This window comes from Grus americana, chromosome 1, assembly GCF_028858705.1.
Source record: "Grus americana isolate bGruAme1 chromosome 1, bGruAme1.mat, whole genome shotgun sequence".
Taxonomy (NCBI): Eukaryota; Metazoa; Chordata; class Aves; order Gruiformes; family Gruidae; genus Grus; species Grus americana.
In genome coordinates this window covers 197,032,803-197,050,376 of record NC_072852.1, presented here as the reverse complement: position 1 = coordinate 197,050,376, position 17,574 = coordinate 197,032,803, and the positions used below count along the sequence as shown (strand labels likewise).

General features: G+C 49.7%; 1 protein-coding gene across 1 annotated transcript in view; it reads left to right on the top strand.

Moving 5' to 3' along the window:
- The window catches only part of RASL11A (RAS like family 11 member A), a 29,872-nt gene extending 24,614 nt beyond the window's left edge, over positions 1-5,258 (top strand). Inside the window, exons 2-5 of the mRNA XM_054821950.1 lie at positions 3,659-3,815; positions 3,943-3,999; positions 4,076-4,155; positions 4,359-5,258. Coding sequence (XP_054677925.1) covers positions 3,695-3,815; positions 3,943-3,999; positions 4,076-4,155; positions 4,359-4,811 — 711 coding nt within the window. The 5' untranslated portion in view covers positions 3,659-3,694 and the 3' untranslated portion in view covers positions 4,812-5,258. The remainder of the gene's footprint in view (positions 1-3,658; positions 3,816-3,942; positions 4,000-4,075; positions 4,156-4,358) is intronic.
- Positions 5,259-17,574: the final 12,316 nt, after the last annotated feature.

Genomic DNA, 17,574 nt, shown 5'->3' with positions numbered 1-17,574 from the left:
GTGATGGCCCATGGGCCCTCAGTCACCTTTTTGTCTGTGCCCATTCCAAACTGTTTAGCCATTGATCAGCAGGAAATGGGGAGCATAAGGAATAGCTGCAGTCTTGAACATGGGCTTGTGCTTCTGAAAGCTCATAGGAGAGTGGTGAAGCCATGCCAGCTCACAGCAAAGGTTCTCACCAGTGCTCCTCCACATGGAAAACCTTTGTGCCTGCTGCCCGTTATCATGTGGTCCTGCCAGTCTTAAGCCCAGAACTTCTAGCTGATTCCACACTATCAGCAAAGACTCCCAGGAAAACACTGTGCATTTTCTTTTTTAGAGGAGAAAGGAGCTTCTGAGGCTCTCAGAATGTCCTCCCTGCCGCAGCACAGGAGGAAGCCACCTACTCCCTCCCCAAACGAACTTGCTGTTGAATGTTACCAAAGCTTGGAACAGGGAGGTGGGTCAGGCAGCGCTATGGTGTCCCTGGGACCCCGTGTGAGCGGGCGAGGGGATAGTGATAGACCATAGGGATGGTGGCATGGGCCATCTGCATGGGATGGGTGAAAGTACAGCCTAGCGCTTCCAAGTAGGACCTCCGGCCGAGAAAGGAAAGGCTTCTTGGAATAGCTTTGAGGCCCATACATCCCAGAGCTTGCTTAGTCCACAGAATGGAGACAGCTAATAATCTAAGTCCCCATGTGTGAGGAACCTGAGCCCCAGCTACTACTACTGTTGCACCAGTTGCAACTGCTGCTGTTGCACCAAATTAAATGTTGATGGAGACAGTCTGTCGCTCCCTGGAAATTAATTCCTTTGCAGGGTTTCCTACTTGGGTTTGTGCACTGTCATCTCTGTGCTTGACCATTGCCATTTGCCCTTTGGGGGTGCTCTCAGCAGCAGGCGAGGCAGCATGAGCTCTACAGCTGCCCAGACACGGGGAGCTCCTCACGTTTTTGTGAAAGGTGGTTGTTTAATGCTACTGCTTTCACAGATCAGCGCCTGGTAATCATCTGCCTGGAATGGACTCATTTCAGTAGCGTTTTTCCAAGGGTACGCTGAATGTACTCTGATAGCTCTTTTGTAAAGAAATGTATAAAAATAGCCTGTGTTGGCACTGTGAGCAAGGCCAAAGACAAGTGGTGGTGCATGACAATGGGAGCAGATGACAGTAGCATGAACCTCTGGAAACCAAAAGCTTTTAGTGATACAAGAGAAATCTTGTTTACAAAAAGAAAAGGGCTCACTGGCATGATGGGAAGTGAAGTAGAAATTTCAGAGGCAATCAGCTTTTGAGATTAAAAGTGGCCTTGATGTTACCATAGGGGTTCTTAGGCACTAGAATAACAATCAACAACACTTCTTCCATGTGCTTTTCTGCAGGCACTACTTTAACTGATGTTAATTAGCGTCGTATTAACTACTATGAAGTGTGTGTAATTGCACATCTTCAGCAAAGAGTGGGATGGAATTATTATCAGGTAGAAAACTTCTGCAGTTTCTGGGGCACCAGAGGAGAATCTTTAAATGGGGCAGAATGTTGCCTTGGGGAGGTAGGTGGTCCTCTGGCCACTGCAGGGTGCAGAGTCCGAGCTGAGCCTCTGCTCCTGGCGTGAACTCTGCGCCCACGGGAAGCGGGGAGCAGTTTCTTCCCATGCTTGCCCTCGTGGTGCTGAGGGCTGACTTTCCTCGGGAGCAGCTTGGCTGTGGTAGAGCAGAACTGACAGCGTTATCTGGTGCCCTTGTTCTGAGTTTTCATGTCACTGGAGGGACTGGAGCTGAGGGTGTCCAAAGAAGTTTGTAACGGATCAGGTACCTGGACTCTTGCATGGATGTAGGGAGAAAGTAAGAGGAAGGACAAGAGGAAAGCAAGGAAAAACATGATGTTGTCAGTGCATGCGTCTTCTGAGAGCTGTATGAGGGGGAAGGTGACCGAGAGTAGCACCATTGCACAGCCCTGCTACTGCCAAGGTTCAGCTCAGCTGCCTGTGTGTGGGTGTCCAGGGCCACCTGGGTGCCCTTGGGCATCAAGCCGGGGCCCAGCAGCTCCCAAAGTGGCTCAGTCCCTGTGTGGTGCTGGACTGTGGGACCACAGACCCCTCCTGCTCCTTTTGAGTACCCACCTGCTGGCATCTTACGTGTTGTTTCCTGCTGGCTTGTGTTATCTCCTTGATAATAATAAAAATAAAGCAGCCCCTGAATGACTTATTTCTCTCATAAACACTTACATGCTTGCAAAGTAGCATGCTGTGGAAGCAGCTTTGCAGGGAGACCGATGCATCCACACAGCTGTTTGCTGGTTTGAGGCTCATTTAATGGCATCCTGTGGTGGGTGCTGTTTTTCTCTGAAACTTTCTTCCACTTTAAAAACCTTCAGGGCCTAATCCAGACCTCAAGGCACCATGGACCACTTTGGTTTCAGGGTTGGCTGTTGCTTGATTCACAAATTGGGATTTTAACACCAGCTGTGGAGGGATGTATCTGGATGTATGAAACAAAATAGTCTGAGATAAAATGGGCTGCATCAGAAGAAGTGTGACTAGCAGGTCAAAGGAGGTGATCCTGCCCCTCTGCTTTGCTCTCATGAGACCCCACCTGGAGTACTGCATCCAGCTCTGGGGACCCCAGTACAAGACAGACATGGAGCTGTTGGAGAGAGTCCAGAGGAGGCCACAAAGCTGATCAGAGGGCTGGAGCACCTCTCCTATGAGGACAGGCTGAGAGAGTTGGGGTTGTTCAGCCTGGAGAAAAGAAGGCTCCGGGGAGACCTCAGAGCAGCCTTCCAGTACCTGAAGGGGCCTACAGGAAAGCTGGAGAGGGACTGTTTACAAGGGCATGGAGTGACAAGACAAGGGGGAATGGGTTTAACCTGAAAGAGGGTAGATTTAGATTAGATGTTAGAAAGAAATTCTTTACTGTGAGGGTGGTGAGGCACTGGAACAGGTTGCCCAGAGAGGTTGTGGATGCCCCCTCCCTGGAAGTGTTCAAGGCCAGGTTGGATGGGGCTTTGGGCAAGCTGGTCTAGTGGAGGGTGTCCCTGTCCATTGCAATGGGGTTGGAACTAGATGGTCTTTAAGGTCCCTTCCAACCCAAACCATTCTGTAGTTCTGTAAATCGTTTCCCTTTGTTCATGACTCCAGTCCCTTGCTGCAGGGAGGGTGCATAAAGCAGGAGCCTGTTGTCGTGGTTGGGGCTGGCGTGGGGTGTGGAAATGCACCCTCCCAAACAACAGCCAGACCTGTGCTGCCGTCCGCCTGCCTCGCCGAGGGTGATGCACAGCAGGGCGCTGCCGTGCCCGCCCCCCAGCCGGGGCTGCGGGTCACACCGTCTGCCCGCGGGCCTGCACCCACTGGGGTCACCCCGCACCCTGGGGATGGGGAAGGTGGGGAGCAAGGGGCAGGGGCACAGCCGAGGGGCGAGCGGGGCAGCCGGCGGGCAACTGCGGGGATAGCTGCGGGCGGACAGCCGGCCGAGGGACGGCGGCGGGGGGCTGCTGGGCGGTACAGCCGGGGAGGCGGCCCGGCTGGGGGCGGTGCAGCGGGGGCGGCACAGCCAATGGGCGCTGTGCGCACGCTGCGGGGCGGCCCCGCGGACGACACTACCGGCGGAGCCTTTAAAAAGCCGCCGGCGGCTGCCCGCGCTGGGTGCTGCTGGCCGAGCCGAGCGGAGCCGGACCGAGCCGAGCGGAGGTATCCGGCCGCCGGGCGCCCCTCCCATGCGCCTGCCGAGCATGTCCCAGCCGTTCCTGCTGGCGCCCGTCGCCGAGTGCGCCCCGGGGCCGCCCGGCGCCCAGGTCCGTCTGGCCGTGCTGGGCGCCCGCGGCGTCGGCAAGAGCGGTGAGTGCGGGGGGGTGCGGGGCTGTCCGTCCCCCTTTCCCTCCCTCCGTCCCCCCTTCTCTCCCTCCGTCCCCCCTTCCCCTCTCCGTCCGTCCGTCCCGCGTAACGCGTCCGCTCTGCGTTTCAGCGATGATCGTGCGGTTCCTGACGAAGCGGTTCATCGGGGACTACGAGCCCAACACAGGTGAGGCGGCGGGCGGCGGGGCGCGGCGGGGACCCCCGGGGCCGCGGCTTGTGGCTGACGGCTCTCTGCTCCCCAGGCAACCTCTACTCCAGGCTGGTCCATCTGGAAGGGGACCGCGTTGCCGTGCAGATCCAAGACACGCCGGGGTGCATCCAGGTACGGAGATGCTTCGGATCGGTCGGTTCTTCTCTGCCACCTAAAGGCTCGGCTCTTGAGCTCCAGCTTCCTACGAGGCCAGGCTTAGTCTCCGAAGACAGAGCTCAGGCTTCCCTTTGGACCTGTTTAACGGTGCTATTTATGATACAGCTTTTATACTTTCGTGCCCTGATGCTAAATTTGTGCTCTCTGTCGTACCGCAGGTGCAGGAAGACTGCGTGCAGGTGCTGGACTCCCTCTCCAGGTGTGTGAAGTGGGCAGAGGGCTTCCTCCTGGTCTACTCCATCACGGACTACAGCAGCTACCAGTCAGTCCGACCCCTCTACCAGTACGTTCGCAAGGTCCACCCAGATGCCAGGACTCCTATCATTATCGTGGGGAACAAAGCAGACCTCCTCCACGCCAGGCAGGTACAGGCGAAAGAGGGACTACAGCTGGCAAACGAACTGGGCAGCCTGTTCTTGGAAATCTCCACGAGTGACGACTCCCAAGGTGTCTGTGATGTTTTCCAGTATCTTTGCAAAGAGGTCAGCAAACTACAGCACGCCGGCAGCACGGACAGGAGGCGGTCGTCCATCATCCCTCGGCCCAAATCTCCCAACATGCAAGATCTAAAGAGACGTTTCAAACAGGCTTTGTCTTCCAAAGTCAAATAAACCCTGCTGATGAGATCCTGCGTGACTCAATATACTTTATTTTTGTAAACTAGTTAATAAAAATCTTTATTTTTGTACTAATGCCAGCAGTATGGAAGTAAGTATGTTGAAGCTTGCGATTTCCTTGCCATTCTCTCTTGTTTGACTGGTTAGTTATTTTTACAAAAAAAAAAAAAGAAAACAAAAGGCTACGTAGCAACTAGATAGAGGTAGCTGGAGAAGGGGATTTTTACCAAGAGGTTTTGATTTAATTTCTGTTTTGGTCTGGGATTTGCTGTTTTACTCTGTTCAAATGACTATTTTGGGCCTCAGTTTCCTGTTTGTAAAATGGGAATGATGATGTAACACTCTCCTGCCTTTATAAAATGCTTGGAAATCTTTCCATTGATGGAAAGCTTTATATGGCGAGAAAACAAAAAAAGCTTTATTAAACATGAAAATATAAAACTGTCTGTAAGCATTCTGATTATAATAGGATCACTTTCCTCCCTCAATGACTGCTGTTTTGCTTGCACCTGTAACCACCTGAATGACAATAAGCCATTAGGAATGAGTTCCAATTTCTGCTGTGCTTTAGAGATCTATCCCACAGAATTAATCTTTTGAGCCCAAGGCATTTAACAGGAGGGTTGAGTTTCTCCTACCGATTACCGTGGGACAAAGAGCTGAGCAATCTGCAGCAGAGGAGTGTGTGGGATGGCTGTTGCTTTCTCTGGAGAAGTGTGATAGGTAGGACTGATGCGTAGGTTCCCTTAACAGAAAATAGCTACATTTAAAAGGAATCACATCTTTATCTTCCCCAGGGCGATTCTGTAGTCATTGGAAACAGGTTAGACTTTTCACTCTTATTTCACAAAAGCTCTGCATCATACTAAAATGGTTTTTATTAACTGTTTGATGGATATCTAAGCATGGAATGTGGGTTTTGTACTTCAAATGTGCCTCTGAAGTATGTGTGCATTGTGTTGGTAAAAAATAAAGCTCTGCTCCATGCTGAGTAGAATGTGTGGAAGTGGAGTAACCCGTACAGGAGGAAACTTGCTGTCCCTGCTCACACACAACTCCAGTAAGTGATTTGGTTGGGGTTTTTTTTTTTAAATTATTTTATTTTCATAGGTTAAGTCTAAAGACCCTTTTCTTCTTGCCTTTGTTAGGAAAGGCAGGTAACCACTGTGTAAACCCCTTGTACTTAGTGGGCAGTATCTGTTATTTCTGACCTCTGGGACTTGGAATATGCTGGGATACCTCCGCTCCTGATCTGCAGATAAAAGTCTTCATGCTGGTGGTAATTGAAGGAAGGGTTGGCTGAACAGGATGGCGCTGTGCGAGGAAGCATCAGAGGCTGATTTTACTGCTGGGGGGTGGGGGTGCCAGCGGCACTATTCCTCATCCAGGGCTACGGTCACAACATCAGTCCAGGCATGTTACCTGTGTATCTCCTCTCTGAAGGTCCTGTGCGGCCCTACCAGAGTGAGCTGGAGAGCTGAAGGGAGCATCTCCAGACCTGCAGGACCAGACTGAAACTGGGACTGCAAACTGGGTCCAAAACTCTTGAATTAATGGAAGTGCAAAAGCACAGGAACAGCTTGGACAAATAAAAGTACTGTTTAAAACACATTTTAAATATCTTTTCACTGTGAGGGTTGCTCTGCCAGGCCCAGGACTCTTGGCTGGGGGCTTGAGGGGAGCAGGAGGATGGGGTTCATCAGAACGAGCACATCCCTGGCAGGCTCGAACTCACCACATAGGCTACGCCTATTCATGGGGAAATTTGAGGGGGGGTTTGAAAAAGTCACAAGTGGGATATTTATGCAGCATTTCACCATCCTGAAATTAGGGGTAACAAATTGTTTCCGAGAGGAAATTATCACTATGATATGTTTTTGGTAATTTCTTGAACTGTAGCTTTTGTCTTTGGAAATAATGAAGCTCGATTTCCTACTTATGCACCCAGTACAGATTTTCACCGAGCAAGTTGCTCAAGGTTTGCAGCCCATACATGGACACAAAATATGCTAAAAGGGCAGGTACTGCGTACTGGACCTCTCTGCATCTCGCCATGGTCATCAAAGGCCAGGTGAAAAAAAGCAATAGGCACCGACCTCTGGTGCTTCCCGCTGCCCCCCCGTCAGCCTTTAAAAGCCACCGGCAGCTGTCCTGGCTGTGCCGTGGTACAGGGGGAGAGTTTGGGCAGGACGCTGCCAGGCACACGAGGGGAAGAGAAGAGCAGGAGGGTAAATACAGGGATTCGCCCCATCTCTCTCCTATGGGGAGAACCTAAAGAGATGTCCCTCATTACATAGGCACTTACATTCAGGTGGAGGTGCAAACCCTCCCAGCCCGTCCCCACGCTGTCGGGCTGGCTCGGCCACATGTCAGGAGCAGGATGAGGCGCCTCGGGGATATGATAGGGAATCTCAGTGGGTAAGGCATGCCCACGGCGGGGAGGGAGGGCTGCTCTGACCTGCCTCCAGTCTAAGGCAGCAGCTGAGCTGGGGTGTTCTGGATAACGCTTTCGAGTACAGATACATAAATTAGGCATTGAAGCTGTTTGTCAGAATTTGCCCCGGCTGGCACAGATTTATCTTCACCCAGTTGTCTGCAGCCCGTGCGACCCTGAGCTGACAGGCGAAGCGCAGGAGGAGCCCGCTGGCTCCCAGCTCATTTTGCCCTGGCATTTTCTTCAGTCCCAGGCGAGCGCACAAAGAGGGGCAGGGAGGGAAAGCCATCTCTCAACTGCTAGCAGAGGAGCTCCAAAGCCTTGTTTTTCTTGGACCACAGCCACTTGCACCCTCCCTACTGAATACTTGCCGTCACTAGTCTCTAAGCCTTCCACCCAGAGGCCAGGGCAGTTTCGGGAGAGTAAGTGGGGCACGGCCTGGCCTTTCTCCTTGATCAGAGGAAAATATGCGTCTGCCTCCTTCCTCCCACCACCTCCGCTATGAAACAGAATCACAGCAATTTCCCCTGACAAGACGGATGAGTGGGTTTTCAGAAGCAGGGATATGTGCAGCATCACGCACTATTATGGCTGCTACTACATCAGCATCTCCCCCCCATTAGGCTATTTTGTCTAGTTATCTCCCAGCACTGAAATAATTCAGTAATGCTTTAAGACTTCATGAATTTTAAAACAGCTGCTGCCATCAACCTGTTCCGTGTGCCACAGATCCCGAGACAGAGATAGGGATATTTTCTTCAAAAGGCTTTATAGATGTCCTCTCACTTTCTGCCCTGCCCGAGCAGCCTGGACCCGGGCTGCTTCCTCGCTGCCTCCTGGCAGGGCGCAGGCTATCAGCACATGCAGTGGTCAGTGCTGCAGGTCCATGCTGTATTTCTATGGTTTGTTTGGATGAAGGACTGTGGACAAGACGGACCATGTTCCTGTGTTGGGCAAGAGTTGGGGTCCAGCTTCAGACAGGGAGCAAAAGTGGTCGAGGCTCAGACAGACAGACAACTAGAAACAAATCTGCCTCCCATGCCTGGACCTCCTATAAAACAATTTAATTGCTGGGGGACTTCAATAGCTTTTGGTGAAGCTGCTGTTTATTTAGGAAGGTCTGAATAGGTTTAGAATAAAGTCCTTAAGGAAAGTCGACCTTTTGCGGCAGTTGTTGGACTTGGCACATGATTGTTGGCTATTCACACCAGTAAGACAACAGGATCTCTTCAGCTGCTCCCAAAGCCAGGATCCGAAGCCAGTTGTCCTTCTAGGAGCAATATCTCTGGGGTTGATGCTGTTGCTGCATCACTGCATCGAGATACAATGCAACCCTCCAAAGACCTGTCTTCCTGAGACACCTTCAAAGTGATGTTCCTGAAAAGCTTATTTTGAGTTAGAGCGTGGCTCACAAAACAGCTGCTCAGCTTGGATTTTGGGTAATTGCTGACAATTCAGACTTCCAGAAAACCCCACTGATTCTCAGACTTGCTCTTCCACTGCTCTCCTCTTTCCACCTATCTAAAAAGAAGAAGAAAACAATGCCTTTTTACTTAAAATAGCTTTCAGATAACTGGTTTATGAAGTTTTCTTACTACATTCATTGTTTATACTCTTGACTGAAAGAAGCATAAATACATATTGTGACTTGTTATGCCAGTGTACATTGTGGAGCACAACCAGTTATATACTAGCTTCCCACATTACCAAAAGGAAAATTAGGATATATTGAGCATCCATTTCACTAGCCTATGATACTCAATTTACAACTGAAAAGCTATGGAGTAAAGTCAGCATAATGATTATAGAGCTCCATAGACGTTACAGATGCCGTATTTGAAAATGCACTTGGTTGTTTACTATCCATGCTTTCCTTCCTGGACTGAAAAAAAACATCCAGAAGAGAAATCCTCACCCAGAGGCCGTCATGGTGTGAGCTGCTGTGTAGAGGTGGCTGCTTTAGCCCCGTGCCTCGTTCTCTGGGCTTCGTTGGATAAGTGCTCGGACAAAGGCATCTGCTGATGTGCCTGAGCTTTGCGGGGTCGCGGTTCAGTGAACTGTATTTTGCTCTTCATCTGTGCACGACATCACCATTAAAATGTATCTGTCCAGGAAATTGCGCAAGGTTATTTAATAGTCAACCTGCATTACTGGGAAGCAGTAATTAATTCTTAAAGCTCGAATATTTATCTTCTAAGGTATTTGGCACTTTCCCCATTACTAAAAACATCCTCTTCTCAGGTTTCAAATGGTCCTGGTAAACATTTCATAGTAATTTTCCCCCTTGGGATGGTAAGCCAATATCAGCAAATATTGTTTCTGGGCGCAGCTCTGAGAAGAGGGGACTAAACTCTCCCCACACTGGGGCAGCGAGGTGAATTACAAACTCCGGTCCTGCAGCTGATGCTTCCTTCCCCTCCTGCAAACAAATCCCAGCGCAGGCAAAGCGTCTGTTGTCCGAGGCTCACAGCCCTGAACCCTTCCAGGAGCCTTTAAGAACATGGTTTGATCTGACCCACACTCAGCAAGCAGACTTCCCACTGACACCGTTTCTTTTGATACTAAGAAGTCCAAAGGGCTCTTTAACCCTAGGAGATGGAACTGGCAGAAGCCCAAGGAGTGCAGAGATCTTGGAGAAACCACAGCAACGGCAGCATGATTTGGCAGTCTCTTAGGATCTAAACCAGCAAGGAGATGTTGCCTACCTGTAACATGACAGCAGGCAATAAATATGGATGTGATTAGACTGATTTGGGTGAAAACAGATGGGTTGCACTCAGCTGCTGGGATGGAAAAGGCCTGGCTGCCACCCTGTGATGCCCAGTGCCAGCGATGGGGGCAACCGCTCCCCCAGCCTCAGGAGTTAGCCCTGGGCCCTGCCCCACACCTGAGCTGAGACATCTCAGCAGCTTCTGAGCAAAGCTTCCTCTACAGCCCATGAAGGGAAGGAGGCACATCTGACCATTTTGCACCTCCACAGGGAGGAACCACCCTGGCTGAAACCCCCATCTTGGGCAGCCACCCCCTGGCCCCCGTCTGTGCACCGCAGCAATGAGGAGACAAGTCCATGGTCCAGATTTACAGTATTTCATCATTCTTCACCATCTTTGAGCAGCCACATTTCCTCCACCTGCCTCTGAAATGAGCTGGGACAAAGCTGGTGCAGGTTTTAGACATGAAGTAACCACTCCATCAGCACAGGCAGGAGGGACATTTGAGCATTTTATACCAGAACTATGATTTTGTTACCCTTTCTCTTACCCTTTCATGTCTCAAACAGTGTATAGAGGCTAAAATAAGCGAGCTTTGTTGGGGTTTATCGCATTCTTCAAAGCGCCCAGTATTCCATTCAAGTGGCAATGTCCCTGCAGATTAAGGGTGCTTAAAACACGGCGTTTGTCAAGAGGGAATTTTTCCATCTTTCCGAGCGCTGCTCACATATGGCCTGTAAAAGACCTCCTAATGGACCATTTTGCTGTTGCACCACAAGGCTTTGGCTGTTATTTAGAACGTGCGGATGAGCTACAGCACCTGCTCTGTGCTAGGGGCTCCCCATCCCTCGGCCACCCAACAGGGGGAAAGATGCCATATCATTTCAAGGAGGGCCTCGAGAAAGCACTGGTGCTTCTGGAGTAAGCACAAGCAGGTGCAGTTCTGCAGGTGGGTTTGACTCCATTTTCCTTTAAACAGACACCAGCAAGTGATTTGCTATTTAAAAGGTATATAAAATGTCAGCTACGGAGGTTTATGTAGTTTTCCGGCGCATAGCAAATGGATGCAGATGGAGCATGACTTCTGGAGTCCCTTTAGTATTTAAATAGGAAGATACAAATGTAAGAGACAGTCTGAGTCTCACGTGTCTATCTCATGCCAATGATCTTGGCATAGAAGAGCCTGTATAGAAATAAGGGCTATTGATAGGAGGCAGAGCTCTGTGCTAATTCAGGCTCATACCTTGAAGATAAAATATGTGTCTGATTGTTGAGGTGCCTGCTAATTTTAGCTCTGGTTTTGAATAACAGAATAGCGTTATTAGTCTGATGTAAAACTGTCCATATTTCTTACGCAAAATTGCCATCTCAGTAGTAAAACAGCCTACTTTGATTTTGCCTAGATACTAAGGAACAGTGGACAATAAATATGCATGCAATTAGGCTAATTTGAGTGAACAAAGAGGTATTGCCTAATATAGCTAAAATTCCAAGAACTCATGCATCAGATGCAATCAATTGTTTTCCCTGGCTTTTGATTGATTTAGGGATTTCTGAGCAAGCTTGCTTAGAAGATGTTATAGTCCATTTGCTTTCATTAATGAGATGTTCAGATACGAAGCTGGTAAAATATAAGCAAGATCTGAAGCAGAACCGAGTTATTTTAATCTGGGCAATGAGATGCCTTGCTGCCTACATCATCCCCTTGCAGAGTAAGGGGAAAACATGGGAGGAAACTGGCACTTTCATGGACACGTGGACACAGTAGAGAAAGAGAGGTAAGGAGAGGTCGCTTCTGCTCCCCACCGTGCTGCACAGACATGTGCCTCCAAGCTGTACAAAGCAAATTGATGATTATAAAAGCTTCTTACTTAGGCGGAGGTAACACGGTGGGCTCCATCTTTCATTGCTTGTGCCCCCCCTGGTCTTCAATGCCTTGCTAGTAGGGTGCTGAGCTGGGGGACACGACTTACAGCTGTGGGGGGGCTTCCCCTCGCAATCGACCTTAAGTTTCCACAGTTGTGCCTATGCTGCCAGCTGACTCAATCCCAGCCCCAAGGACCTGTGGACTGGTCCCTATCCACTCTGCTTAAAACTAATTGTCGCTAGATCAGATAGGTCTACATGAAATAGCATTCAGTTCTGGGTCTCTTCTGGGCCCTCTGGGATACTCAGGTCCCTAATGACAATTTTTCCCTTTTCTTTTCTCCTGCAGTTCAAAATATCCAAAATGATACAAAAGCTGGGTTTGAGCACATGAGAGTGGCATTTTTATAACGCAAAACAGGCTTTGTGTTGCATGTCATGCAGTGTGGCATGAGGTTTGTGGAGGCATTTCAGGGTGCAATGCCTGATCAGGTCCTGTTAAAGGTTGTGTTGGAGGAACCTAGCACCATCCTGTCCATGCTGGTTTTGGGGTCAACTTGTGTGAATGAGCTGTTCCCAGAGCAGTGCCTTGGGGCCACCCAAGGTAGAGCTAGGCAGTGAGCTGTCAGCTGGTGGTCAGAGGTCCACCACAGAGGTCCATGACCCTCCTTCAGGCCCCTGAAGAGACAAACCTCCAACCTCCGGTGAAGACCAGGATTTTTCTGTATAGCTCGCCACTAACATGGAGAGTTTGGCTCCTTTGTCTTTGTCATTCCCCTTCATGTAGGTGCAGGCTGGTTTTAGATCTCTCCTAAGCCACCTCTTTGCCAGACTACCCAAACCCATGTCCCTCAGCATCTCCTTGCAGATCTCTTGCACTGCTCAGCCCCAGCTTTCTGTCATCTCTTCAACGGACTATCTGCTTTGTTCAGCTGTGAGTCTCTGCCCATTTCAGCTCCTTTCTCCACAGGACCAGGTCCTCAAGGGCCATCCCTGATCCTAGAGAAATGCATTTCATTTCTTCACCACCAAGAGCTCCTTCTTTTCATGGCTTGAAACATGACGGAGCCACACTAGTGGGTGCCTGTGAGAGCATGAGCTCCTTGGAGAAATGGCATGTAATCCTCCCCTGGGGGGCTGGAGGATCAGCTGGCCTTTCTGGAGCACCCAGCAAAGCCTAGAGAGGGTGAAAGGGATCTGGAAAAATAAAACAGAACAAGTATCCCCCCCCAGCACAGCTGCCCCCAGAGGCATTGGGCTTATTGCCAGGTGGGATGGATGTGGCACCCTCCCTCTGGCTGCTGGAGCAGCTCCCATCTAGAGGGAAACCCATGCCCTCAAGCATGACCATCAGCTGTGGCTTGGACACTGCCAAGGGGCATTTTTAGATGACTGAATTTAGAGAATTACTCGGCAAATACCAGCAGAAATCTGGTATAATTGTCATAGTTTCCACTCTCAATAGTAAGTCCTTTTTGGTCTCCCCATGTCGAAAAGCAACAGACCCGTGGTCTGTGGTCTTGTGGTCAGGACACTTTCTCCATCTCCAGTTCAGCAGCGTGTCATGGAAACATTGAACCACTGCATCAATCATTATCAAACGCGAGAGGTGGGTCTCTGTACTCGCTGGAGAGGAAAGCCCTGGGGCTCCGGGCGCAGCTCGGCTCTCCAGGGGAGGCTCCAAGAGCTGCCACCCTTGTGAGGGCAGGAGCTGCCCCCGAAAGCTTCAGCCAGGCCTGGGCTGAAGCTCTTCCCTTCGGCATGTGCATCTCCAGGAAAAACAGCAGCATCTAATCACATTAGCCCTTCCCCGGCCCTCCTGCAGGTCAGCTTTACCCCACGGGAGCAGCAGTTAAAGACCCAGACGCTCGCTGCCGTCTGGAGTCACAAATCAGTATCTCTGCCCCAGTTAGCTAAAGCCAGATGTGATAAAAGCAAAACCAACCCCAGAACTCCACATTTCCTAACAAAATCAACCTATTCCTTTGTGAGCTTGTGCAATGTGCAGTTTCACAGCACTTCAAAAGTGGTTTATAAGAATATTAACCCACGGATGTTCACTGTTTTGTTTTAGTTCCCAGCGAACACTCAGGATTTGCTGCAAAACTGTAAGCAAGGTGGGATCTAGTTTGGGGATGGTATTTTGCATGCTGCAAAGGGTGAGGGAAAGGAAGATGATGTTTCTTTTGTGGGGTGAGTAGTGTACATATAACAGTGTGCACTCAAGCAAGGAAATTATGGACCCTACAACACAACTGCTGTAATAGTTTACAGTATTTAAACAACATTTAAAATGGGAAAACCTCAGGAGGTGTCCTGCAGTTTGTCAACAGCAATTTTTGTCCTAAGGACACTTTAGAGCAGCAAACTCCTTAATGAAAGATTTCTCAAAGCAAGTGGAAACTTGGAATACTTATATTTCTTATATTTCTTATATTCCCTTTCTGCTCCTAACCATAAACTCTGTATAATCTATCTACAAGCAGATGGACCGAGAGAAGATTTAATACTGACAAACACCGACAGTGTTTCTCCTTCCTGAATAATAAAGATAGATTTGTGTAGCCATTGCTGCCGCTCTCAAGAAAATGCAGCTTTCCTCAAAGAAACCATCCACAAAGGCAAGCCAGACTTCTTTTCTTATTAGTTTTTCTAAAGTATTTCTAATGTTATGTATTTTTGCATTCAGAGTACAAGTCCCATGGTGTGACTCGGACTAGATGATCATTGTAGGTCCCTTCCAACTGAAATAGTCATTCTATTCTATTCTATTCTATTCTATTCTATTCTGTTCTGTTCTGTTCTGTTCTGTTCTATTCTATTCTATTTTCAAAATAGACTTTTACTTAAAAACCCTTGGCTACTGGAGATGAATCTCTGCTGCCATTCAAGGCAAATTTCTAGCCTTCATATGTGACAAAAAAAAAGTGATGGGCTATGATCTAATGTGACCCAAAGGCTCAGAAAATGAGAGGGCATCCTGAGCTCCAAAGCTTATTTTTCAAATGATATGATTTCTAAGTCAATATGCTGATGTGGAGACAGAGGAAGGAAAGAGGGAGGATGGCTTGCAGTGATTTTCTCCCTTCTCCAGCTTTTCTTTACTTTAAGGAAGTGACCATGAAATCCATAGGAAGGAGCTGGGGAAAGCGGTGTCAGCAGAAGTCATCGGCTCCTAGAAACCTCAGAGATGAAGCTCTTGAAGGGACCTTCCTGGGAGCTCCAGACAGGGCCGGCTGTGCTTTGGGAAAGAAACTGCTGGTTACTGTACATCATCTGCTTGTTTTCCTGTTGCCCTTTTCTTCCTCCAGAATTGTTGAGCCCCTTGATTCATCCCTTATGTTTGGAGAAAATGTTGCTCACTGGAGACTCAGACAGCTTTGTTTAATCTTCCCGGGGCTGTGCTCAGAGGCCTGAGCAAGTTGTTACCAGCAACAGCTATAATTTGAACCAGGACCTTGTTGCTATCAATCAACACCGGGCAGAGGGTCGTGCTCAGCCAGGAGACCCACAGCAGGCGGCTGAGGAAGGAAACCTGCAGAAAGCAGACACCTTGTGGGCACCAGCCTGAGCTGAGGGTTGCTGCCTGGGTGAGGTTGCATGGAGAAGGACAGGAGGTACTGGCACCATCTTAGCACTGAATCAGAGAAATAAGCCTCTAAAGAGGGTGGGGAGTGGGCATTAGTCCTGTGTCCTAAAATGAGCTCAATAAGCATATCAGGGATCAATGACATATGAGCAGCCATGGCAGGTTCTTACCCCAGGGCTAGCAGGGTCCCTACCCACCAGAAACTTAAAATGCTCAGAAAAGTCTTTCTGAGTATTATTTGCCTCTGTGCATAGGCTGACGCCGAGCCCAGGAATGACAAGGCACCTGGGGAGGATGGATTGCTGCAGCAGGGAGCACCCATGGCTGCGTGGCGGCACAACGTGGGGCTTTTGCTGGCTGTCCCAACCTCGCAGAGACCGGCACGTGGCAGCTCGGGCCGAGCACAGAAAAGGGAGCACAGGAGAAAGTTACAAGGTCTTTTGTAAAGGAAGGGTTATTTTTTTCCTCTTTGCTAGCACATAATAAATGAATATTTTCATCTCGTTAGCACTGTGTCATTAATGCATAGCTGTACTGTTTGTGTGTGTGTAATATTGTCGTGCTAAACATCTGTTGAGTTCTATGTGTGCACAACATTTTCTGCTGAGCTCCCCACCAAGCAGAGGCACTGGCTCCAGGCCTGCTGAGGACAAACTCCTGGTCCCCCATGGTGGGGTGCAGGGCAGTGCATCCCAGCTGCACCCCCTGCCCATCCCTGTCCCCATCCCTGTCCCTACTCCCCTCGCTGGGGTGCTGGCTCCCCTCCCTGCCCCCTGTTTGTGCCAGGAGGGCGGGCAGCACCCCTCCATCGCAGGCATGGCTTAGCACCCTGTCCTCCTGTCATTCCCCAGCATGAGTTATTGTGGTGGCAGGTTTGGTGTTTGCTATGTAGCTTGGTGTGGTATTTTTTTCTTGAAGAAGGAGATGAACAGAAGAGCTGATGGGTCAGCAGGTAATTGGGTTTGTCTCTGCTGCAGTGGCCCAAATGGGTGATGGATGGTCCAGCCAGGGGGGAAGGAGCTGCTGTCATCCCCTGCTAACGCACCTCCCGCACTCTTTCTGAGGGAAGGGGTCTCGAGAGAGCAGCCTTTGGGAGCCTTCTGGGAGGGAAAAGCATTTGCACACACTGCTCCACATCTGCTCAGTTGGGACACCGAGGTTTGGAAAGTGCCAGGTTTACTCAGACCTCCGTGCTCTGTCCATGCACGCCTCCCAGTACAGCCTCAAAGTGCTGGCTGATGTTTATTTTTTTCTTCAGAAGCCCCAGTTGCGTTAGGCAATCTCAAACACAGTGTTTCCAACTCCTGTGTGCTTGAGCCCTCCTCCAGAGCCACCTCTGATATGTAGCTGCTGCCTGGTTTCGGCAGGGCTGGGCTTAATGCCTGTGGAGCCCAGACTTGCCTCTTTCTGTCAGTAGGACACAGTGGCCCATGCGCCTGGGCTGCTTCAGTTTGCCCGCCAGAAATTTTTGCTGGTCAAATGAGGAGAGAATGTGATTAATTTGCTGGTTTAACTTCCCACAGATTACTTTGAAGACACCAGTCAAGTTGCAGCTGGCTTGTGGCTTTTAAGAAAAGTGCTAGGAGATTTCTGCAGTGTGGCTGCTGATGCTCAGCTGAGCCAGAGAAGCTGGGAGAGAGAGTGAGATAACCGGGAAATGATGCCGTGGGCTATTTCACCATCACTTCCCTGCAGAGGCAAACACCACATATCCTCCGACCTCATTTCTGGTCTCATCTGCCCACCACAAACGCCCTGCAAGGACATCACATTTGATGAGTGGCACTGGGAGAAACTTTTTGAGTTCTCGAGCTCCTCTCTGCTGTCCTCCGCTGACTAAGCTGTTGCCAAGAGCAAGTGGTGCTGATGTCACGAGCGACCACAGCTGTAGGGGTGTGTGCGTGTGTCGGTTCCCAGCGCTCTCCACCCTCCACACTGTGTCCTTACACAAGCATTGGGGAAGGTGCTTGACACAAACATTTTCCACTTAAAGCAATAAAACAGAGTCTTGATGGCATCATTTGCCAAGCAGCTACAGATAAACAAAACATTTTCTTTTTTTTTTCCCCAAAACCGAGGCTACGCATTGTTTTCCTCCTACCAGACCCAAGTGTATCCCACGCCGACACTGTGCTCAGTGCCGTGGGAGCCGAGGGT